Here is a 25,245-nt window from a genome sequence, read left to right as displayed (position 1 = left end):
ATTGATGGAATTTCGTGACTTTTATTTTCAAAACCCAATTGCTAGCTGTGAGCTCATACTCGATTCATGAATCAACCCATAACAACCAACAATTAGAAGATTGTGAAATGGGGCATGTTACAGGAGGTTTGTCATTGATTATGCAAAATGCAAATGTCTCAAAGATAGAAGTAAGTATAGTTTCAAACAGGCAGGTCACTAAAATGTTCATGTCTTTACTATTTTGCTGTTGCAACCAGATAGCACAGCATAACCTAAAGTGTAAAAGAGAATTACAAATTTTACCTTTAGGGGCAAAGATATACATATAAAAAACACAAAAATAAATATATATAAATGTGGTAACTTAGATAGTGGCACATTTGGAGTTGCTCTGATCCACCAGTCTAGCATTCAGAACTGGGACAGTCAGTCTCTGGTACACACTGAACCCTCCAATTAACAGACTACTTACACTGTTGGACTGTCTATGTTAAAAAATTACAGTCCAACACCCGTTTTTGGTATTATGACTGTGCAAAGCAAAACAAAACAAAAACCCCAAGTCCCATTTGCTCCAATGACGGGACGCTTACTAGGTGCCACACAAATCATCTCTGACCTTGATGTTATGCACCAACCGACCGCTAGGGGGTCGGCAAACTTTTCTTCCTCGTGGTGGGACTTCCCTTCAAAAACTTTGCTTGAAGTTTTTTGGTGGGCGGAGACTTTCCTGTCAGCCTCACTTAATGACTGAAACTTGTCACAGAGGGAAAGTCAGTGGAAGTGTCTCCAGTATTAAACTGGACATCAATTATCAGGGAACTTTGGCCGGTGAGCATTTAACCGTGGCCCAGGTTAACCAGAGAGACTTCCTCAGGTAGCGGTTCATTTCTCATTTAACTTTTTCCCCAATTCTGTGTTGCGACTTCGACTCATGTTTGGTGTCGTTAATTGGACTTGGTTAAAATGCTTGCTGCGGGTTGTATGCTCGATGATGGCCGCGCTCCATAACTAATGAAATGTTGCCTGTTTTGCCCTTCAATTAGAGCTGCACCTTTCGCTTGTTCTGAATATTAAGATGGAGTGGCGCCAGCAGAGCAGCGTCAGCTGTAAAGACGCCTTCACCGAGGCTCGGCGCTGGATTGAGGTCGGTCCACTTACATCACACGTTAACTGTCTATTTACTGCTGAAACTTAATAACTTAATATTTTTCTCTCTCTATCTTTTACAAGTATACTTGGGTCCAAAGTTATCTAAACCTACAGTGAGAACAGAGAAGGAATTTCATTAATTAAAATTCACCTGTGCACGTTTGTGACATTAAGTCTCACCTTTAACTCATATGCTGCTGCCTTTTTTTTTTCTAACACTGTTACATTTAACCTGGCGTCGCTTTACAGACTTATCTAAATGCAAAGCATACCTTGATAAAACTCGGGCACAAGTTATTCCCTGCAAAAGAAAACTTTGTTTGAAATCCTCCCCGTCTTAGATAAAAAAAAATTATAATTTGAATGCAGCATTTAAATGAAGAGATAACTGGTCACATTTTAAATAGGACAGGCCAATATGCAACAACATGTCTTTATGCCATGTGAGGTTTAATTTCAGCATAATGTCTGAGAGGAGCGTGGTAAACTTGCAAAGGGAGGTGATAAAAAAGATCTTTGCACGCTATTGTGCCACACATGGTTGGCCCGCTTTGCCATGCACGGTGGAGGATGTGGTTTTTACAGCAAAACATAACCTTGATATTTCTGCCTCACTTGTGTCCATTCATTTTGTAAACCATAATTCCCAAGTCATAACATGTGGGTTGTGGGTGCTGAATGTCAATCAACTGTAAATGGGACCATTAATGTCACTTGTGTCTGAGTAGATCATTATGAGAATTTTGTCCCGAGCTCTCTTGGCAGGAAGCCCGTGCCAATTTTACTCGTCTTTTGGCCTGCACTGACAGATGAAAGGATGCCGAACAATGATGAGCTGTGTGTGTGTGTGTGTGTGGTAGACTGCAGTGAAGCAAAGTGTGCAGATTTTCAAATAGCAAATTGTCATGCATTCTTTTTGTGTCAAGTCACAATGTAAATGTGGTCTCGCTAATATGCTGTGCTGCAAGATAAGCTTCCAGTGTCTGTATGTTGCTGTTTTATGGTTCCAGCTCCATGTGGATGTTTGCTTAGTGCTTATTGGTCAATGTGAATGCATCAACATACCGTGGATCATTTGGCATTGAGTGAAGCTGAAGCAAATTCACCTTGTGAGCCTGAGTAACCTACTCCTATTAGATTGACAGTTCTCGCAGTGACCTCTCTGGGCAACTTCAATAATGACCTTTTAATTATTTCTGTGTAAAAATATTAGTTTTTATAGCACATTGAAAAGCTTAAGCTAGTATCAGAGCAAATTTAAAGACAAATATTTACTGTATTACTCTTTGAGGATTGCAGAAACCAATCAAATGAACTATAGTTTGAGAAGTTCTTCTACACAGTTGTTGTTTTTTTTTTATTTTGTGGACTCTTACTGAAATGTGAGATTAACGTGCCCCACAGTGGCTCATTGTGTCTTTCTGCATTGACCTTGCACTGCATTGTTTTGTCTGACTCTGCTGAGAAACATTCGCACTCTACGCAGTAGCCGGTTCAGCTATAAATGAATTGGGATTGTGGATTCCTGTGGGGGGACTAATTAGTGAGAGAAGCAGCCTTTTGGGGGCCCTCTGTTAGTTATAGAGGCAGACTTTAATAGGCCCATTTTTATGTCCTCATTATGAAAACACCCCTTACCCTTTTCATCCCCCTGCCCTTTGAAATCACAGCATTTTTTAAATGTATTTATTTTTTTACTTAAACATTTTGAATGTGTTGGCACTATTGATTATGTAACTTGAAATATTTTGTTCTACAGATTTTCTTGTACTCTATTTCAGCTTTAAATTGAGATTAGAGAAGATTTTTTTTTCTTTTTATCATTGACAGTAGATTTCATATAGTTTTTGACTGACAACTATATGTATCTTTTAAATTTAGAGTGTAGATTTGGTCTCTGAAATTCCTTGTCTCTGACTTATTTATTTGAAGTTATTTTGGTAATGCATGATCATATGCATTATGGACGATTTTACTGGCACATTTTGAGCCAGTTTGCTATATGTACATAAAAAAATAAAAAAAACTTCAACATTGGAAATGTCTGCGTTGCCTACATGTTTCCTTACCATAGAATCATTCTTGCAAATTTGCAGTAAAGTTAAAATCTTCAGATATGCTGGATTTGAGTTTTAATGTACTTTTTTTAAAATGTACGATGTAGTTTACTTTTCCCTGTGTGTGGAGCAACGCCTGTTCAAGTTCTGCTTTCTGACAATCATCTGAACAAGTAGTTGTATCAATGAAGCAAAAAGTGACAGTATTGTGTTTATATTTGTACACTCATTAATAGTCCAATAGATTATTGAGGATTACATGTTGTGGAAAACAAAATGCTGTTTTCACTAAATTTGAATGCTTTTGTTTCTTCTACAATTAGGAGGTGACTGGAAAATCTTTTGGCTGCAGCGACTTCCGTTCTGCCCTAGAAAATGGAGTTCTGCTTTGTGAGTAAGTATTGATGCTCGAGTGGATTATTGTAACTCATATCTGAGGTATTCACTTTAACCTAATTCTTGAAATGGAAATGTAATTATCATGGATATCAACAATTTGGTTGTGTAAATGGACATTGCAAGTTAAGTTTTACTTTTTACTAAAATTAGGATTTGGCTCACTTTGGATTTTAAAATGCATAAACTTAGTCTTTTGTGACATGAAGCATCCAATTTCATTTACTTTTTATAAGTGTTAAGCTGTCCAATCAGATTTTCTTTTCCTTTTAATTGTAGTCGAAGGTCAGACTTGGTTATTGGTAAACATTATTCGGATCTGCAATACATTTCTCTTTGCTATTTGTCTTTCCAAAGCTTAATCAACCAGTTGAAACCTGGGATTATCAAACGGATGAACAGACTTTCCACGCCCATTGCTGGCCTGGTAAGTGTTAGACTTCACACTTCAGCCATCTGGTGCAAGTGTCAGTGTGAATATGATCAAATTGCACAAAAAAAGAAGCACCTGCCAGCCAGGAAGTGTTGTCAAGTTGTGTGGTTTTCCTGTTGAGGGACTTTTTAAAAAAAAAAAATCTGAATGTACCTGAAACTGCATTTTGAAGCAGTAATCGAACAGGAATATGTTAAGTTTCATTAGCCATCAATACAAATGGGGATTTTTTTGTTTGTTTGTTTTGAGGCTGCTTGTTTTGGCTCCAGGCAGCCTCAATACAAGTGTGATTGCCATAACTGCCCAAAGCAAAAGCATAGAAATATCAATTTCACCCTTTCAACAGAGGCCAACAAACTGCCAGACCATAACAATTGATGCAGGAGAGGTGGTTGTGGAGTAATCTACAGATACATCAGAGATCTCCCTGTGGCTTTCACAGCTTTAGAGACCTCACTGATGGACTGCATGTTTCAATCTTTATAATGTTGTTAACATGATGGTTGTTTATGTGACAGATGTCAATTTGTTATTTTCCACTTTAAAATGAGTAAATTAAGTGATTGCAGATTGAATGTCTCTTAAATTCAGTTTAACTTCACCAGTCACTAAAAGCACCAGCATGCTATAACATGCAACACTATGTGAAGATTTAATCTTTTTTACTATTTTAAAGTGTCTTAAACTGTTTGGAATTGATTTAATATTGTTGAATTAAAACAGTGAAGATGCAAAATGGATACAGATGAACAGACAATTCAAAGGTTATACACAATATTCAACAAACAAGGGTTTAGCTTTGTCTTAATGACATCTGCCTGGTTTATACAGACTATTTGATAATGTTGGTGCAAGGACTGAAAAAGCTCCCTCAAACTTCCTATTGAGAGCCTTAAAGATGCTCAAAAAAGTGTATCCTGTAATGGAAAGCACATGCAGGTGTAAAAGAGATCACAAGGTCTATCCTCTGTAAAGCAGTTGATTCACAGAAATTTCCTGTTGCATCATTGGCCCATTAATATGACATGTTTCTTATGTACTTAAGTTTAGATGGAAATGGCATTCTTCAAATTACTAGATTTTTTTTTTCTTTTAATTGCAGCCTTCTTTTACTGACTGAATTAAACATTTTTTTCTTTTATTTTGCTTTTGCATTGATACTTGTCTCAGTTGGTGACTGAACAAACAAGTTGACCAAAGTAAGTTCTACCTCTTTTTTAATTTGATGTTTTTTTTTAATTATTATTATTTCAGGATAATGTGAATGTTTTTCTGAAAGCCTGTGGAAAACTTGGACTAAATGAGTCCCAGCTGTTCCATCCTGGTGACCTTCAGGATCTTTCCACTCGGGTGACACTCAGGTGAAGTTGTTTTTGAAGAATTTCACTTCTTTCAAAGCAGTACTTTGTAACTCTCTTCCCTGCATAGTCCTGCAATTAATTGCAGTCTAAAGGTTCGTCTATGGCTACATTCGGTTCTTTCAGCATTAGCATTTTTACAACCGATGTGCTCAGAAGGTAAATAGAGGGCTACTTTGCATTGATAATGACTGGCGCTATGGCTGCCTAACTTTTCATTTGTGGATGTTGATACCCTGTTCTCAATAAAAACCTGATAAGTAGCTGATTAGTACAAGTTGCAAATGAGAGGCATTGGTGTCTTTCAGCTGTTTTTTCATATCTTTGAAGTCTGTGTAAATATAATTTGTTTCTAGGCGTGATGAAAGCCAGAGAAGGCTGAAGAATGTAAGTTTACATTTATTCTACTTTTCAGTTTGAATGTTTTTTGTTAATTGGTAATATTTGTAAGTGACAAAACTTGAAAATCAATTGTGGTGCTTCTCAAAACATACTCCCTGTAAATTTAACTGCCTGCACATGAAGTTGGTCCACCAGTTACAGCTCGTACTATATTTGCACTGGATGCAGCTACTGATTCAGAAATACTAGTGTTAATGTTAGAAATGTCTTGAATGTAGTTTTTTTTATTTGCATTTTTCAGGCTGAACTGTTGATTTTTTTTATACCTTAATGGGCAAACAAACGTCCCTGCAGAACTGCAGATGAGATGTCAGTTGTCATGTGTGGCTCACTGTGTTTTCAAATGTCTACCTTTTTAGGTTCTTATCACAATATACTGGCTGGGTCGCAAGGCTCAGTTTGACACATACTACAGTGGTCCTCAGCTAAATTTCAAGGCTTTTGAGGGGCTTTTAGGATTGGCCTTGTCCAAGGTAAGCTGCTTGTTCAACTGTAGGGTGTTTTTGATATTTCTGTCAGCTTTTTTTTTTAAGACCCCCTGGTCCATAGTAACCTTGTCCTTTCTAAAACCAGGCTCTAGAAGAAGGCAGTAATACATCTGTGAAAGATGGGGTTTACAAGGAGTGCCATTACTCGGAGGGAGAGCAAAGTCTGCAAACAAGACAGAATTATGATAGAGGAAATTCAGTGGATGGCTTTGAGTGTGTGGATCCCCAAGCCGTCCGCCTAAATGAAGAAGGCACGTATTTGTACTCCATTGAATGCCCTCATCGATAAGTTGCATTCCATTCCTGCAATGTCACATGAATTATATTATGCAAGTTTGGGTGGAGTTTTGAGTTTATTTACAGATTCAGAAAAAAGTGGATCCTAACCTCTCTAATGTCAAATGCATAAAAAAGACAGATATGGCAATTTGAATTTTGGCTCTCTGCAAACAAGATTAGTGAGAAAATGGCTTTAACAGGTATGACTCTGAAGGTGTGCAGACAAAAGTGAGCTTTTGTCCAGCCTCTCTACTAAGAAACGCATATATTCAGAAATTTTCAGTTTTTGTGCCATTTTCTAATAAGGTTTGTGAGATTCTGTCTTGAGAGTGTTTGTCCTGGTGTGTTTTGTAAACCCTGAACTTTAGTGGAATCAAACAATGCTTAAATACAACATGTTGACTGTTTTCTTTCAGAAATCCAGATGCAAATTTTATTTTGGTGTCACAGCTATTAGATGCAGTTAATCTGTGGTTTTCCCTAACCCTGAAACTTAAATGGCTGTCTTTTTTTTTTTTTTTGTTTTTTTTTCTCCATTTCTTCTCTGGCAACTTGTTCCTGGCTTTGTCATGGCATTTCACTGTGCAAACAGAACCTTTTTAAGGTTATTTTTTAAATGCAATTCATGATGTTGCCAACATTTTAATGTACATTTGAAAAATATGATACACTGTGTTAATTTACACATTTAGTTACCCAACTGCTGCCTTTTTAATTCAGTATAAAAAAATGATCTGCATGTGGCTGTCTGGATCGGCGTACGTCAGTGTTGCATAGTGACAAGTTCAACACTCTGGTGATAAAAGTTTGTGTAATGGAAGGCAGTATAATTATTTGATTAATGCACCCCAGAGGCTGTGTGAACACAGTTCTCCTCCAAAGGTTTCCCTCTTCTTCATGGTCTTCTGCCTGTTTGTTTTCAGCTTTAAAAAACTTTTTGGTTTTCTTCACCAAACATTTTGCTTTATCAACTTTTAACTGTATTTTCATTTGGATAATTTTTGTGTGTAAAATCTCCAGATTTTGAAAGTAACGCTGAAGCAGAGCAAGTGTACAAGATGGACAGCACGAAGGTCTCAGCCCACCTGGACAAAGGACATTTCCCACCACCGCTTCGTAGAAAACAGGAACGGGAAGAGTGCATGGTGGGCCAAATCCCAAGGTAATGTCAATGTGTTTGCTGCTTCTAACAGAAAGTTTACACACTGCTAAAAACTTGCTTATCTATAGCTGACCTTGCACAAGAGAACAGCCTACTGTTATTTGCATTCCTCTTCACTACCAATACTGGATTTTCTGTTTTAACAGCATATTTAAAGTTGTGGTATTGGGATTGATGCAATAGTTTAACCATATGTGGATATTTGATCTTGTAATGGTTGTAATTGAGTCTTCATCCTTGTTTGGTTCTGTTGAAGTAAATTATAAGTAAAGAGGAAAAAAAACTGGAAAAAAAAGTTTTCATCAAATATTTGATGCGAGGTCAATATGTATATACACTAATTTGTCTTCATTCAACTGTACACAACATTGACCATAACAGGGAAAACCGCTGGAGCTTCTCAACACATAGAATTGCAAATAAAAGGGATAACAAGCGATTTTCCCTAACCCGTTTTATAAATTATTAGCTTATTGAATGAAACACACTGAATGAAAACATTTAAATTTTATTTTTGGTGCTTACTGAAAATAAAATTTCAGTAAGCACTATGGTGCTTACCTATGGTTACAGGTAACCATAGGTAAGTACTACCTATGGTTACAGGTAACCATAGGTAAGTACTACCTATGGTTACTTGTCATGGGTAGGGTAAACCTTTTTTTTAACAGTTTTATCAAAACTGCTATCTAATACTTAAGCCACTAGTTGTAATTGTTTTACAAATTACAGATTTCCAAAATATTAACCACAAGTAAAATAACTCTGTATACATTGAATATTGTGAAAACCTGTTAAGTAAATCTATAGTACTTTTTAACACTTTCTGACTGCTGTACATTTAAATCAGCTGCACAGGGATGCTGCATGTTCTCACAACTTGTATGTAATTAATATATTTTCCTTAACACCTGCTATGTGTCTGAGCTTTCCTTAACTGGAATTGCTAAACTAAAACTCACAAGAACTCTCAAGGTTGAAAAGCATTGCGTAAGTCTAACATTGCCATCTCCTGACATTTCCTAACATGGTGTGACCTTGGGAAGACTCTAGCACTCTGATCAGTCTTGGGTATTCTACTCTTTACTGCAGTGATGTAGATACCGTATTGTCCCAACAACCACACTTCTCCGGGTATCCGGCTGAGAATGAGAGTGAACAAGTTTCTCTTCAAGCTCAAAACGAGGATGGCTCGGAAGATCATTTTAGCGAAGCAGACCCTGTCCATGATGATTTGTATTTGCGAAGACTGAAGCAGACTTTACATCAGACCTCATCCAATCCCTATTATGATCGCTTCTTGCCTCGATACTGGACACCTGAAGAGGAGATTCACATCCATAGGATCCACCTGGGCTCACAGAAACGACCCTGGTATCGTAAAATGCTTGCCCTAAGGTCTGTTTTTATTTTAAATTGATAGCTTGAGCTATATTTCAGTACTACTCAGGTTCTAGAACAGTATGCTTACATCTTGCTCTTCAATTGTTAATATTGCAACAATGCATTTGAGTGTATTTCATTGGGATTTCATATAACAGACCAGCACAAAATTTTACAGAATTTAGAAGTGAAAATAATGTTTTTGGATGTTTTGGATATTTAAATGTTTAATCATCACAATCTGTGCTTGAGCTATTTTGCAAAGAGAGTTATAAAATATTTAGCCATACCAACTTGCAGCTGTAATTGCAGTGATGGGAAGTTGCATGCCACACATCTTGTATCTTCTAAAATACATTGTACTTTTCCATTTGTTTTACAATTATTACTTTGTTTATCTGGCATATAAAATCCCATTAAAATACAGTCAAACATATACCTTGCCAAAGGTATATGTTTGACTGTTTGAGGTATATGGTTTTCCTTGATAATGACTTTGCATTAACAAGTATTGCTACCTTTTGAAGGGTATTCGGATTAAATTAATCTGTTGTGATAGAGCGTGAAGCTGTATTTAACCTTTTCTTTTTCATGCTGATATAATCCCTTATGCTAAAGTGTTTGCCATACTTGCAGATCATCAGTAATTTGCCAAACAGAAGCAAAACTGTGGATATAGCCTAAACAAACGTGCTCTGGAAATTATATTTGATGCAATTGGTTTTCATCTGCTATTAATTGTTTTAAAATCATTTCATGCAATTTCTTTTGTTTGTTTGTAGCAGGAAAGCTTTAGCTTTTGCTGAAGAGTTGGACAACACTTCCCAGCGTCTGACACCTGCTATGGTGGATGATGTCTCTGCCATTTCTGGAAAGCGTCTGAATGTCAATGAAGACAAACTTTTTCAAACCTGAGCTTCGACTCGGATTCACACCCATCCCTAATTGCATACTACATTAAACATCCGGGTTCAGCTTTGACATACTAACTTAATATTGTGTAGCACATTAAAGATTGGACTATGATTGTGTTGTGCTGCATTTTGTGATATTCTGTGACTTTTGCTCTCTATGTAACTGATGAGGAAGTTTTACCAGCATGTTGATGATGTAGTCATTTGTTAATAACCATTGAACATGAATCATGCATTGCCTCTTCTGTTTAGCCATAACAGAAACATGTTAAAACTAACACCTTTATGTCAGCACTGTTCTCCAGTTTGCTGTTGCGTGGAAATAAAATGTGGGTTAAAAAACTCAGAATAATATTTACACAATATATTAAACTGGCTCATTTTTTTTCATCATATTTTGGCTTTATTTGCATTCTAAACATGTGGTGTGTACAACTTGCCCTTTAAGCCTCTTTTCATAAGTCGTTACAGTGGGTAACTATCTGGGTGCAAATTGGTCTTCACTAATCTTCTTTCTGGTTCTGTAGAGCGTATCAAACCCAAATCAGGCCTGAGACACCAGTTCAGGTCAACCCTGGTTGGATTTGGTGAGTTATAATTATGGTTGTATAGACACAACCATGCCCATTTGTTTTCAGATTTTATTGCCGCTTCATCTGGATACGTTTTTTGTCTCTGTTGTGCCTTGCCAGCGGCATTTAGTTGCAAATTTTATTTGCCTCTTCATAAGATGAAGTGTTGGGTTTACATCCTTGCTGTTAATTTTCCAGACAGAGAATTGACAGCAGGATTTATGCCAGACTTCAGAATTGCTTGTAATCAGTCTCGCTTTCTCCTATAAACTTGCACTGCTGTTTTGATTACACCACCTGCTAAATGCTGCTGTAACTTATTTAGATCTTGCATCTGACATCCTCTGTTTTCTACAGCCATGCCATAACTTGTTACTGTATAAGTTATGTTTGTTGTGTTATGCAGATGGCAGCATCTGTTAAGCGCCTGCAGTTTTTGACTGGCATGCTCCTCCTTTGCTTGCACTTTGCTACTGATTTGTGTGACGTTTGTATGCTCAAAATGTTTTTACAGCTGGAATGAATGCGATCTGTTTTTTAAGAGCGGCTGTTGAATATGTTTGTTGTGCCCATGCTTATTGTTGTGTAATAAAATTGCATTATTCTTGCTCTGCTGCATCATGTTGGTCACTTCTTATTCAGTAGCAAACTTGTTTATGTAATGTAGTGGGCCAGAAATACAAAAAAGGCAAACGGCCTTTTAGAAAATTAGATTTCATATACACTCTGAAACATTACAGGAAACATTGTCTAAACATCTAAGTCTTTGTAAAATACTGAAATTTGTCTCAAGTACAACAGTGAACATTTTCTGAAACCTTCCAGCTGTTCATGGCCAGCATGACAACCAATGTTTTTTTTTGTCATTAATATTTCAGACTCTTTTTCTTTTTGTCTTTCTGAACCAGGAGCAAATCCCTCAGTGACATCCCTATGGTGTATCCTGCGCGTAAAGTTTCAAATGGAAATGCCATTTCTGATAAAGGCCAAGACACCAGCCTGCCGAGGGACTGGAATCTAGAAATTGAAAGAAAATACAGCATAGGTGCCAGGGACAGCGAAGCTCAGTGGCAGGATGTAAGTCAAATTCGACAATTCATAATCAGGTCTTTAGTAGCCATTGAATGTATTTTACTGTGTAGTTTTCTTTTCATATGCTGGGTAAATAGAACTGTTGGATGTTTGAAAGGTTGCATGGAAGTAAGAATATTCTTATGTTGGTTTCCCAACAAGACTTGTCAACCTATTCAGAGACTAGGCTAACTTAAATGTGGCCTTGCCAAAAAATGGTGCAATGAGGGCACTGAAGTTTTCATAAAATACTGGTCACAATGAAATTGTGGTTGATTGCATGCAGCAAATGTGGTGTTTGGTTCAGGATTTGACGAGGTGGAAGAATCGACGCAAGAGCTCAAAGCCTGAACTGTACAGGAGGTCATTTGAAAGGGATCATGTCTTCAACCATTTGACCAATGGGACTTTAACCAATTCTGATGGTAATGAAGCACCAGGAGGGCCCATAAAGAGGTATGTGAATGCTATATATGCAGTAAGAAATATTGTCTAATTGTCAATTACATTGCAATGACATTGAGCTTTATATAAACTAAATGCAAATTCATGCTTTTGATCCCTTATTTTCATTCTACTTTTTAATTCAGAGACCAGTCGCCATGGCGACACAGCTCCTCTCCCCGTCCTTACTCTGTTTCTCCATCCAAACCTCTGAGCTCTGATCTCAGACCACATACTAAAGTTATTTTGACCCGCAGCTACACTACTGAAGCAGCTTTCAGCTCTCAAAGCCATTCTCGGGTGAGATTACAGAGAGCTTCTATTTTTATCTTTGATCTTAAAATCTATTACAACCTATTTCAACATGTCTATGCAGGAGTCTCAACTTGGAGGCAAGCCTGAATCTGGCGGGTCCATCAGAGGAGAGGAAACTTACTTTGCCTCTTTGGCTGCATATGGAAGAGACAGAGTTACCACCCCTTCTCTATACCAAACTTTCTCCACTCAAACCCAAGTAAAATCTCTGGGCAACCAGTTTAGCTTTCTTTCCACATCTGAGCAAACACAACCAGAGTGTGTTCTGCCATACCAGAACTCCTCTCTTGCGACATTCACAACACCAGGACTATTTGATAGCAAAGAATCCACGAGAAGCTGCAACGCTGCTTTGTACAAACATTCCTTCAGCACTGAGCCAAAAGGGAGAATTTGTTATCCAGATGTAGCTGATCAATCAGGAGTTACTGTAACAGAGGATCTGGCGAATCCGATCAAGAAATCTCAAGAAACTCCCCAAATCATTGATTCACCTGAGGATGGAGTAACCTGTCAGCAGGAGTCTGCAGGGGTCTCAAAGTATTTGTCCAGAAGTACAACATGGTCCAGTTCTGCCAGCCTTCCTCGTGGGTACCGTCGGTCTGAGGGTTCCACTCATCGCTCTTCTGCAATCACAGCCAGACCTTTTGGGACAAAGCCATCCAGACACTCACTACCAAGACAATACAAAGTGAGTTCACGATTTCAAAAACCCTGAAAAATTAAATTGTTTTTCTTTAGATGGATTTACAGTATTAGTTTTATACTTGGCATAAAGCTAATGAATGTGCTCTTAACTTAATAAACTCACCAATAAACCCAAGAGAAAATGTTTTACAAATGTCAATTACATTTGTAAAAATGATGTTGTTAGTTCCTGTACCACAGGAAAGCCTGTTCATTTCCCTTTTAAATGGTCCCAGATACATTAGGAAATGCATTGGTGTGTTGAGTAGAGCAGACTGTGGATTTGTCTGTGAAAAACCTACTAAATCGCTTTAAGGTCCAAGCAGCTTTTGATGGAGGCAGTGTGATGGTTTGGGAAGACATCTTCCCACTGGAAAATTAGGCTCGTCTTTATTGTAGGCAATGTCAATGCAGAGAGGATGTCAAGATAAACTTGCACAATTGGTAGCAATCTTATATCGCTTCTCTTTATGGACCATCTGCCAAGATGTCCATACCTGTGTCAATACACAGCGAGATTTATTACACACCATTTCCACACTTTGGGAAGGGAGAAATTGAATAATCCACCTGCAGTCCTGACTTAAATTCCACTAAACATTTGTGGGATCAGCCTGGATAAGCTGTTGTGTGGCGAACATAACCAGACTGGCTGACAGTCAGTTCAAGAATTGGATGCCATCCCTCTAAAGTGTGTGGTGAAGCTGGTGACCAGCTTGAGGTGCCAGGCTGTTGTTGTTGTGTTCGATTCTTCAACCCACTGCTTGACGCCCCAATTTATTGCATAAATAGTTGTATTGCCATAGATTGGTTTCTTAAACTTCAGTTATCCAAGAACATCAAACGAGTCTGTAGCAGAACAACGTGCTTGGCATCGGCAAAGAAAATGTATTTTGTCAACCAGTTGATTTATTGCATGAAGTAAAAATAACCTGGAATATGTTTTTTTTTTTAAATCATTCAAATGATTGAAATTTTGTTTCATAAGAGCAGTTTGCACTGTTTCTGCTATAGCTCATGAGACCTTAGTAGTATTCATTGCAATTACTTTGTTTTGTTTTTTGTTTTTTTTACATAATCAAAAATGGTTTGACATAGTCTGATAATATGTACCCGATCCGCTGTGATCATGTTTTTATCTCTAGGTTGATGGTCATAGTTTGATGTCAAACACTGAGGATTCACATTCCTCGTTCACCAGACCATCTCTTAAAAGACAGACTGCGGCAGCTCACCTGAGGGGTCAGTACCAGGCCTCAATTAGGCAGAAGAAGTCCAACCAGGTGAGGCAGACTGCTACCGCACAGAAAGAGGAAGTGAACAGTCAGCCCTCCACCCACATACAACCTCAACCTTCTGCAAAACAACAATCTCGCCACAACAAAAGCTTGGTTCTTGCGTATAATGCCAGTGCTGACCTGTCAAAGGTATGTTGTATTATTTTAGTACAAAGTCAAATGTACTTCAGCATGCAGTCGACACTGAAAATATAAAATTAATTAATTAACAAGTCAGGGCTTAGTAATGTTGAGTTAATGTTGAGGTGTCTTTAGATTCTTTTTACAAGTTGGAGTAATGATGACTCAGTAGGTGCAACTTTAATTTAATTACACAATTCTCTGTGAAGTACTGTCTGGATAAAAATGGCACTAAAATGAAATGGTAAATGAACATGGCAAAAATGTTTGAGCAAGTATAAGTGCATCACACCCAAATAAAATTTTGCAGCCCACTAAAGCATGATGTATCAAAAATGCAACCTACCAAAATATTTTTTTAAAGGAAACTTGTGAGGTTGTGATGCTGAGGTTTACATGTTTGAGGTACAAATTTATTCAGTTAGTAATTGAGTCAAATTAGATCAATTAGATGGTTTTTTGTTGTTGTTTTTTTTTTAAGTAAAAAAGAAACGACATCTTTTCAACTTTGGAGTTGAGAACTTTTTTTCTTTTGTAATTTTGGGATTTTTAGGTGAACAAAAAAGGCTTGAGTAATTATTTGCCATACCACTGCAATTCATTTACATTCATAATGCAATTCTTATGTAAGTAGTGCTCTTAATTTTTGATACTAAAAACATACTCTTATATTAATTGCATACATGCAGTGCTAATAGTGTGCTCTTGGTGATAGAACTTTTGCTCCATTTAAAAAAATAAAAAAAGTGATTCTTGCTGTAAAGTATCCTAAAATGAATATGATTAATTGTTTAAAATAATTTAATGTCTTCAAACCTTGGACAAAAGTTCAATTGAGCATAAAGAAGTTAAATTGCATTTAAATCTGTAGAGCTTAAAGGCAGAGTTAATGTCATTTTAAATTTGGACAGCTAGTGCACTCTATAAATGGCATCTTTGCCTGTGTGTTTGCAGAGAAATGCTGTTAAACACTGAAAACTTGACAGCAGTTCTTTTAATTCTTGCTGTGCCTCCCTGACTGTTATAGTTTAATGGCACCTAAGTGGATAATTATGTCCACAAACTGTTTATCTCGAGGCGCCTTACTTTTATTTATTTTTTAATAAACACATTTCAGCATCTTAAGACATTATCTGAGATTTATTTAACCTCCTGTAGGCTCATTTGGATTTTAACATCATTGCAGATGCCCGATAATTTCAAGAGAAATTCTGTAGCTAAACTGTCAGAGGCAGAAATACTTCTCATCTGTACCTTTACTGCCTTATTTATGTTTAGTGTTTTTCCACCAAAGGATGCTGCTCAGTATTCTTATCTACCCTGGATGAGTTTGTGCATTGAGCCTTAAAAGCAATGTATCAGTATAATATTTAATCTTCCACTGTTCTTTGCTTTCACATAAGCTGCATATTTTTAAGGCCTATAGAGGTTTGGGGATCCAGTGAATTACAATTTATAATTAACTTACTACCTCTAGACCCTTGAAGGAAGGGATTCATCATTAACAAGTTATGCTTGAGCTGAGTTTTTGTAGTAGCAGTATATTAAAGCACATTATCTTAAATAAAGGCTAATTAGGTTGTTAAATTTGTTCAGATCAATTTCTTAAAACACTGTTATTGGTTGGCTTGACTTTAATCTTGTCAGATTTGTTTTTGGCATATGTATATATATTTTCCTTCATCATTAGAGTAAATGTTGGCTTAGCAAACATTTCTTGGTAATGCAATGTTAGCATAAATCAAATTTATAGACATGGTGCTTAAGTACAGGGGGGGAGCACCAAAAACAAATTTGGTGTTCAGGGTATCCATTACTACACTTATGTAGCAGGTTTCTTATTTCTACCTGGAAGCGCAGGACACTGGATCACAGGGTGTCACCTTTACCTACGTACGTACATGTGTGTATGTGTGTTTGTAGGTTGATCACAGTGACATGAGAGTGAGCTTGACTCTTAAACCGAACAGTGTACCAGACTTTGGCTTCCAAACTCAGTGGGACTCCACAGGAGTAAAAATAAAATCTATTCAACCAGGTAAGGCATTTTAAATCTATTGTGCCTTGTTAAATTATTGCCAGAGTAATACATTACAGTTGGAGTCAAATGATTTTCAGATTAGATTTGGAGTTTGGGGCATGACAGATTCTACATTGAGTTTAGCGAATTCCTTATTTCCTTCTCAGCTTGATTGCACAATAGTTTTTTAAGACCAAGCTGAACGTAACTGCTTTAGTCAGATCTCAGGATTGAGAAAACATTTTCACCGTGTTGGGAAATTTCTGGGTCAATTTGGGGCAAAATATAATATTGCTGAAAGAGTAGCTTTCAGTATTTATTTTCCAAAATGTTAAAAATGGCAGATTCTGATAATCGGTGTGTTGCAACTCTTCCCTCAGCAGATATACAGCTTTCTGTGAAAAATTTCAAAATGTATCTCCTGATTTTAAAGCTCCTTCATGAATAATTAAGATGCAACCCAGGTGTCATTTACTTGTTGCTTTGTAGTTTGGCTTTCCTGCCTACTTGTCAACTTAAAGGAGTAGGAAGCTGCTACAGCTTCCGTTTCCCTTTATAGTCAAAATATTTATTAATGGGCATTACAAAGTCATCTCATGTATTTTGTTCATTCTTTCACTCATTTTCCTGATGTCATTCATCCTGCAGGCAGTCCAGCGGAGCACTGCCAGCTGTGTGTGGATGATGAGGTTGTGGCAGTTGACGGTGTTGCACTTGCATACATGACCTACAGTCAATGGAAGGATAAAATGGCATCCTCCCTGCAAACCGGCAGTCTAACCATGGACATTCGGCGTTATGGTATCAAGGGTAAAATATGCCAGCAGTAGTAATTAATATTTTGATTCCTACAAGAAATTGTGATTTCTGTATTGCATTTGTTTCCAAGAGATTTGTTTTTATGGCCGCTTATTGTTGTTTTTTTGGGGGGGTGGGGGGATTTCAGATTGGAGCATGAATAAAGGAAGTAATCTAAACCGGCCAGGACAGAGCATGTTGACCCTCAACCTGACTTCTGCAGCACCTGTTTTAATAGGTCGCTCCAATCACCATGCCAACAATGCAGCCTCTACAGAAATGACAGACACACAAGAATCCCAATTTAATGGGCAGACAGACGATGTGAGTCTATTGTTAAAATCTCCCACAATTTAGACCCTAAACCTTCCTGTTATTTTTTACTTGCTGTAAAAGATTTTTTCATCGCTCCAGGAAACCCAAGAGAAGGCCATCGGTGCGCTGTTCTCTGGCAATGCCACTAATGTCGGACGTAAAGGTAGATTTTCTACACAAACTATTTTACAGGCAGACAGATTGTTCCCTATATAATTCACTCTTTCTTTCCATGTAGAAAACAATAGTATAACTACAGAAAATCAGAAAAAGAGGACAGAATTTTTCACACAGAAAGGTAACGCTAGTATTACTAAAGGCTTCTTGTATCACAGCCTGGAAGGCCTTTGCTTTGCTTGTTTAGCTTTTAAACTTTCTGCACAAAAAATACACTCCACTGCTGTTTGTGTACGTTAATGGCTAAATGGACTAACATGTCAGGCTTAAAGATGGATTTACACAATTTGCTTTCAAATCTTTAAGAGTCATTGCAAAAAATGTAAAGTTTCGATTTGGAGAACTTTAATATATTTACTTATGAAAAAGTTAATGCAAATTGAAGTAAAATTGTTCAGGTCTTTGCACTTGATGCAACCCAATGACCACAGGACTGGTACCACTGGTCCTGTCCTCTTTATATAAAATAACCTGCTAATGAGTCTTACAGGATATGTTGACTCGTAGATGCTGTAGTGAGTGTTCTGTAGCTTTATTTCACATTAAATGAAAAAATGTTCCATGTTTTTTATGGCCAGATTCTGGTTATGTAAACTGACCATGTGGCCATCTTATGTGGTTGTTGCTTTACCTGACATTTCTTCTGCAATGGCTTCTCTCCCCAGGCTTTGCAGGAATCAGCTCATCAGTTTACTTGTGTGGTAAATGTTTGCTCTGTGTGGAGTTCATGTTTGTTTTGAGCAGCTTGCTGGATGCTAAAGTCTGCAAAGCCGCCATTTGTTGAGCATCAGCAAGTAAACCAAATGGTTTGGAATTTGTCAGAATGACAGATGAATGCCTTTATTTTTTGCCGTTTTTGTTCTGTGCTTGAACAGTCTCTATTTGAGTGTTTTCACTGTGCCATGTTGGGCTGGGGAAACATCAGTGTGCTGATTTAAAAGCAACCGTGCGTTCATGATTTGGGTCCAGTTAACTTGGAACAAGTTATTTCACACATTTCTCCTGGTAAAGATGTACATAAAGAAAAAAAAATCTTCTATTTTCTTTAGAGTCCATGTTTGTGTTTTGGCCTTCAAAAGTCACTGCAGCACAAAGAAAACTGTTCTGTTTTCATTTTGAATGTGTGCCTTAGATGCAGCCTAAGGGAGTAACAAAGGGAGTGTATGCAGTGTAAAATATAAATTCAGCAGCCTTAATGTATCCCCAGTTCATGTGGTGTCTGTTCAATCTACTGAATATAATGCTCTACTTGCTTTTGCTATCTGAAATAAATGTGTGGTGTTTTTGCTGATCTCCGATACTCTCATGCAGGAGGCTCAGAATCGGCAATATCTGATGTAAGTTACTGAACTTCATGAAGGTGTTATTTTTTATTTATTATTGGGATGGCCAGATTTGATTTATGCGTAGTTTATGTAAAATTCCAGGTAATTAGAAACAATACATTTGTTCAATTCTAGATTCAGGTGCCCTCCCTTAACCCATCCTCATCCAGTTGGTCTTGGGACCGGGAGGAGGATCGTAGGCGTCAGGAGAAGTGGCAGGAAGAGCAAGAACGCCTCCTACAGGTAAATGCTGGTATGCAGTCAGGATAACGCAAGTAGTTTAGTGAAGGTGAAGAAAAACTGCATGTGTTTTTATCCTTTAGGAGCAATACCAGCGAGATCAAGAGAGGCTGGAGGCAGAGTGGCAAAGGGCACAACGGGCTGCAATAGAAGGGGGGATGCTGAAGGTATTGTCTTGATGTAGTGTAATTTGTGTTTTTATAAAAATCAAAGCTGTATACTCTCACTATACCATCACTCTGAGTTAGGAGGGCTTTTTTTTGTTTTGCAAGATCCAATAGATGTCATTTTTATGCACTAAAAAGAAACAAAAATATTAAACTTTCTCTCATCTAAAATGAAGAAATTTCTTTTTGATCGAGGGGGGATTCCCTCTCCCCCCACAATCATATAGAGTAACTATTTCCACTAAATGGAATTTAGTCCCAAGCTTCCTGGCATGCCTATATATTACCTTATTTAAATAAATTTCCCCTTCTTCCAATATTACAAGTTGGCATATGCTGGTGTGAGATTCTCGTTTCAATAGTTGTGCTACTACAGGTAGATATGTCCATGAAAAATGTTTAGAAAAATGGGTGACTTGGGTCTTTATAATTTTTCAATCTTTTCCTCCCAAAAGCTGGAATGGAGGTGTGGGGTAGAGTTTCACCACCTTATGCTGTTTATCACTGAACAAAAAACATCTGAAACATAAGTCTTATTTTAAACCAGGGGTCTCAAACTCCAGGCCTCGAGGGCCACAGGTACAAAACACTGGAATGAAATGACTTAATGACCTCCTCCTTGTGTAGATCAGTTTTCCAGAGCCTTAATGACCTAATTATTCTGTTCAGGTGTGGTGCATCTAAAAGTTGCAGGACTGCGGCCCTCGAGGACTGGAGTTTGAGACCCCTGTTTTAAACCAATGAAAAGATGTGACTTAAAATTTGTGGCTTTTGAGATCATAAATTACAAGCACCACAGCGGTTTTACGATTCTCTGAACACAATTCAGAGAATCAAAATCAATTGATGCACTTCATCTACAAGGTATATTTTCATGTTTATAGGAGAACACAGCTGAGCAGGCGAGTGGCCGCGAGAAGTTTGTCAGTTCACAGCTTTGTGTGAATGGACTGACGAAAGAAACAAAAGATGAGAAGCTGAACCTCAACAGAGATGATGGAAAAGATGCAGAACTAAAACGTTCCAATGATGCACACAGAATGCAGAATAACAGGAATACTGAAAAAGATTGGTAAACCAGCTTTTTTTCCAAGGGTTCTTGTGGGCTCAAGAGTTTATGAAGTACACATATTGCATGATCTAAGATGTTTGTTTTTTTCCCCCCTCTTTCATTGCTGCTGGGTCATCTTGTGCTTTGGCTGGGCCTATTTTTGCTCCTAATGCCGAACATCAGGGCTGAGGGCTCCCATGGTTTTGCTCAGCTGTCCCATGCGCACAGGTCTGAACAAGCTTAGCTCAGTTTCCATTTATTATTGTACTCTGGCTTCATCCAACTGATATTTGCTTTAATTTATGTAACTTTAATTGCTTTTGCTGCAGGTTTTTTCCTTTTAAGTTGTAATAAAGAATCGGCTTGGCTTAATTTGATTGTATAATTTTTTTTAAGATCAAGTACAATAAAAAATGAGTAAACTTCTGGCAAAAAAGTGGAGTTGAATTTAGAAATTACTTTTTCATTTTTCTAACAGGGCAATGTCCATGTCAACTCCATCTCTATCTGGACCATACAGACAAACAAGAGGTTAGCTTACCCTACTCTCGATTATTTTCCTCTAATAATGCACTGGGCTAACTAAAAAATTTGAATAGGTTTAGTTGATCCAAGGAAGGGAAGAGCACTGACTATGTCAAAGGCTGAGAGAGAGAGACTGCAGATTTTGGAGGAGATGAAGAAAAGGACTCAGCTTCTGACTGACAACAGCTGGATACGTCAACGCAGTGGCAGTTTTCACAAGGAGCCAATTGAGGTTGGCACGTTCATGAAGAGGTAACTCAAAAATAGGCTATAAGCTCATATCGCATATAGGCTGTCTTTTTATTAAATGTTTGTTTTTTTGTAACCTGCCACAGATATGAGTCTCTAGACAACCTGGATATTTTGCATCAGGCCCCAGATTCTGCTGCAACATTTACTTACCCTCGCCCCAATTCAGCTGCTGCAGTTTACAATTATCAGAGTAGGAATGCCTCCACACGCTACAGCACTGGATCAATATCATTTCAGAGAAATGCAAACATGGAGTCCTCTCATCATGCCAGGTACACAATTCATAGATGTATTTTCCAACTTTTTTTGTGTGCAAGAGTTTTTCTCAATCTTCTTCCCACATGATTGCTTTACACTATTAACATGTGGCGCCCCAGGATGATCAGTGGCAGGAGGACTTGCTGTATGTGTGAGCGTGCCCTGGGTAGTGGGGCAGCCATGGTCATAGATGCCCTTAGTCTCTGTTTCCACCTGACCTGTTTCCAGGTGAGAGGTCATGACCTGGTTAGGGTGTGGTCATAAAGCCCTTATTTGCTTTAAATAATTGCCACCAGAAACACTTCCTGCTTTCTTTTTTTGATGCTTGCATTGGGAAGGGTTTTTTATTTTTCTTTCCAATAAGGTCAGAAGAAGTTCTGTTTAGTCTGTTTTAATTATGCTTTGCCTGCATGAAGATTTCTGAGGTTTGATCTTTAAAGCATCTGGATTGGTGTCTGCTCTCCCAGAAGTGGTGAGATGTGCTCTTTCTGCTCCAGTTTCTATTTTAAGCACATTTATTAGCCGATTGGGTGACAACACTACTCTGTCATGCTTCGCTCTTAGGTGCCAATTGTTAACATTCTCACTGGCATGGGATTTTGACGACAGTGGTTCATTAGAAAGTAGATGTAAAATAACTTAACTTTCTGCTGTTGAGAGTTCCCAGACAAACATGCATTTCTGTAAGGTTCATACAGAAACAACAATCTGCTTTGTGCTAAGGTGGTGGACAGTTTGAAGTGAATTTGAGACGTTACACATCAGCTGGAATCTTAAATCAACTCTGATCCATTTCTCACTTCTCCATTCTCTCAGTGTGTGGGCTGCCACCGACACATCGGAGGAACAGAAACTGGAGTCCAGGTTCGCATCCGAAACAGGAAGCCCTACTGTGACTACTGCTATTTCCAACTGAAGTGTGAGTGTTGGACTTTGCAAGACTGACTGACCCTGACTGATTCACCCAAGATAAGGAAAATAAAAAACCTCACAGCTTATATACAGAAGCGTATATAAGAAATATTCGGTCTTCGAGATTAATTTTCTTTCTGTAAAGAAAAGAATAATCCTGTAGAGCAGTGTCATTTTGAAAATGAAACCTAATTTTCTCTGTTCTATTTTAGACACTGCCTTCCACATGTGACCAACACACTGTGCCCCAGACACAAGAATAAACTGTGGAAAATAGTGTGACCATAACAAATGTACTTTTTTTTTTGGTTATCATTTATGCAATAAACTGAGATTTATTAGTTTTTGGGACAAACAACCAAATTAGATTCCTGCTAGCTGATTTTTATCTTATAGATGCCATTGGGCTCAACTGTATCCCTGCTGACTTAATTATAAAAATGTAGATTTAATATATAATTAAAGAATTGAGTTACAGCTGTCTAATTACTTGATTTTTGTGACGTCTTTGTTGTTTATCACGTCTGTGTGCTGTGTCTACCGTTTTCCCGACAGTGCTGTAAATGTATCGGATATTTAAGAGGCTGTCAAATGTGGCACATTTTAACAACATACTGTAACACTTTAACATGTAAGGCCACATGGTGCATGATGGGATATGTGTTATCTTGATAAAAATGTGAATAAAAGTACACTAAACATAATCCATCTGAGTTTTTCATGTCTTATATCCACATGGTGGCGCTGTTGGTCTTGAAATGAGTCTTGCGGTTAGTAGAAATGTCCATTTCTTCTGAATATTTGCAAAATTATTTAATCACTGGTGAAGCAGTGGAAGACTTTGAAATGTGCCCCATTTGTAGTGTGATTTACTAAACGGATTCATGGTTTGTGTTAATGGGTGCATCTGTGCACAATGGGATTTATTACTTGTCACCAAAGAGTGAAAAGTTAGCAAAGGAAACTAGACCAAAATAAGGAAATGTACAGTTGCTTAAATTTCTAAAGATGTCTGACCTGACATAGGGAAGAAGTGTCCCCATTTTGTTTTTCTTCCACTTTGTTGTATATACAACAATACTGTGTAATGCATCAACATTTCTAAGAACTATTACAAGATTAGTTTCTGCTTATTTACCTTGGTGATGTGTGTGTGTGTGTGTGTGTAAGAAGCTTCAACTGAATCAGTAAATGGCACAGAGAAACATTGAGCAAATAACTTAGTCTGCTAAATTCCACTAAAAGGATTTTCTTATCTAATCATGATTGCTTCTGGGAAATTGGGAAATAATTGTCAAAAGCATTATAAAACAAAAATTTTAGAAATGACTATGAATCAGTGTTTTAGTGTCTCAGGAGGAAGAGCAGTAATCTACCATTTGAGTTGCTCCAGTTTCCCCCCCACTACACATAGAAGTGTCCCTGAACAAAGCCCTGAACCGTACGTTGCCCCTGACCCAGGCTTTGTGTGTGTGGTTTGTAGTGTAAAACTCCTTTCAGCATTTAAGACTGGAAAAGCTGTAAAATGGCAGGACAGGAATTTACAAATAATTCTTAAATATTGTACAAATCCACAATAAGCCAATGAAACTTGAACTTTAGAAACGGTTGTGCATTTCCCTTGAAAATGGGATCTACGGTTCTGATTGTTACTATGCATCCATAACTCTTCCATTATGATGATGAATAAGGGTTTTGGTCATAAGTTCAAAGCTGGCTTCTATTAAGAAGTTTTCAGAGAAAATGTAAAGGTTTTACATTATTTTGGGTAACGGATTAATAGGAAAATATTGAGGCTGTATTAAAGTACAAAAAGGAAGTGTTTCTTTGCCTTGGCTCTTGAGCATAGAAAGGCTTTTCTGGAACATGCTGGATTAAAGCACTCTCTGCATCTTGACTTATCTGGTTTTTGGTTAACAAATTTCACGCCTGTTATGTTTGTTTCTAGGGTATTTCAAAAATGTTCGTGGGTCAATTTGACCCGGGGAGTGTTTAATCATGCAATAGTGTCAAAGACCAAAAAATTCCTCCAAAACATTTTTGTATCTGATTATTAACTCCAATACTAACCATTTCAATCAATATTTGTGCAATGATGTTTTTTTTATTTCTCAGAAATTAAGGATCAATGACGACAACCTGCTCATTTACTCATTTGGACATAAAAAATGGAATTTACATTTTTAACGTCCACTGAAAAAAACATAGACACAAAAAAACAATAATTTCCTTGAAATTGATCTTTGGTAAATTTTTTTATATTACACTTTGTTTTTTTTCAATGGGTGATCTTTATAATTGAATTTGAGACACATATACTGTTCAGAGTCAAATTGACCCGCTGATTAAAATCAAGATAAATGAGTCATGCAGAGAGTATTTTATGTTTCCTTCCACTTCTGCTGAGTGTCCACTCAGTGTGGGTGGAGTTTGTCCACGGGAACAGAAAAGATTCCTGTCAAAAGTTGTATGAACACCTGCTTTCTCACAGTTTCCTAGTGAAGTAAAGAGTAGTGAGAAAGTGGGTTCGTGGGCGTGCACGTGTGCATGTATATGTCTGGTGTGTTGTTTGTGTGTGTGTGGTGAAATATGGTTCATATCTGGAAGGAAACATATAGAAATGGACATTTTTAAATCTTTTTTTGCACTTTAACCTGACTGCTGGGTCAAATTGACCCGAACAGTATCTATG

The 25,245-nt window shown here is 37.6% G+C and overlaps 1 protein-coding gene across 8 annotated transcripts; it reads left to right on the top strand.

Annotated features, from left to right (window-relative positions):
* The first annotated feature begins 738 nt into the window (after nucleotides 1-738).
* LOC102217534 (LIM domain only protein 7-like) lies at nucleotides 739-23,257 on the top strand. Of its 8 annotated transcripts, XM_023332842.1 has the most exons (32): nucleotides 739-859; nucleotides 1,029-1,129; nucleotides 3,515-3,585; nucleotides 3,945-4,014; nucleotides 5,275-5,381; nucleotides 5,735-5,765; nucleotides 6,140-6,253; nucleotides 6,354-6,519; nucleotides 7,568-7,709; nucleotides 10,534-10,593; nucleotides 11,487-11,655; nucleotides 11,957-12,105; nucleotides 12,240-12,393; nucleotides 12,470-13,099; nucleotides 14,241-14,522; nucleotides 16,437-16,551; nucleotides 17,182-17,343; nucleotides 17,480-17,655; nucleotides 17,746-17,809; nucleotides 17,885-17,944; nucleotides 18,489-18,524; nucleotides 19,135-19,160; nucleotides 19,284-19,391; nucleotides 19,472-19,555; nucleotides 20,440-20,627; nucleotides 20,790-20,834; nucleotides 21,085-21,137; nucleotides 21,206-21,383; nucleotides 21,467-21,655; nucleotides 21,761-21,869; nucleotides 22,458-22,560; nucleotides 22,766-23,257. In XM_023332842.1, exons 2-32 carry the CDS (start codon nucleotides 1,061-1,063, stop codon nucleotides 22,783-22,785), a joined length of 3,930 nt encoding a protein of 1,309 aa, XP_023188610.1. In that variant the 5' UTR covers nucleotides 739-859; nucleotides 1,029-1,060; the 3' UTR covers nucleotides 22,786-23,257. The 8 variants fall into 8 exon arrangements, with proteins under 8 accessions (XP_023188610.1, XP_014327149.1, XP_023188615.1 ...); XM_014471663.2 differs by lacking the exon at nucleotides 18,489-18,524; XM_023332847.1 differs by lacking the exon at nucleotides 21,761-21,869.
* The last annotated feature ends 1,988 nt before the right edge of the window (nucleotides 23,258-25,245 follow it).

Source organism: Xiphophorus maculatus, chromosome 4 (assembly GCF_002775205.1).
Source record: "Xiphophorus maculatus strain JP 163 A chromosome 4, X_maculatus-5.0-male, whole genome shotgun sequence".
Classification (NCBI taxonomy): Eukaryota; Metazoa; Chordata; class Actinopteri; order Cyprinodontiformes; family Poeciliidae; genus Xiphophorus; species Xiphophorus maculatus.
This window is presented reverse-complemented; position numbering and strand designations above follow the sequence as displayed.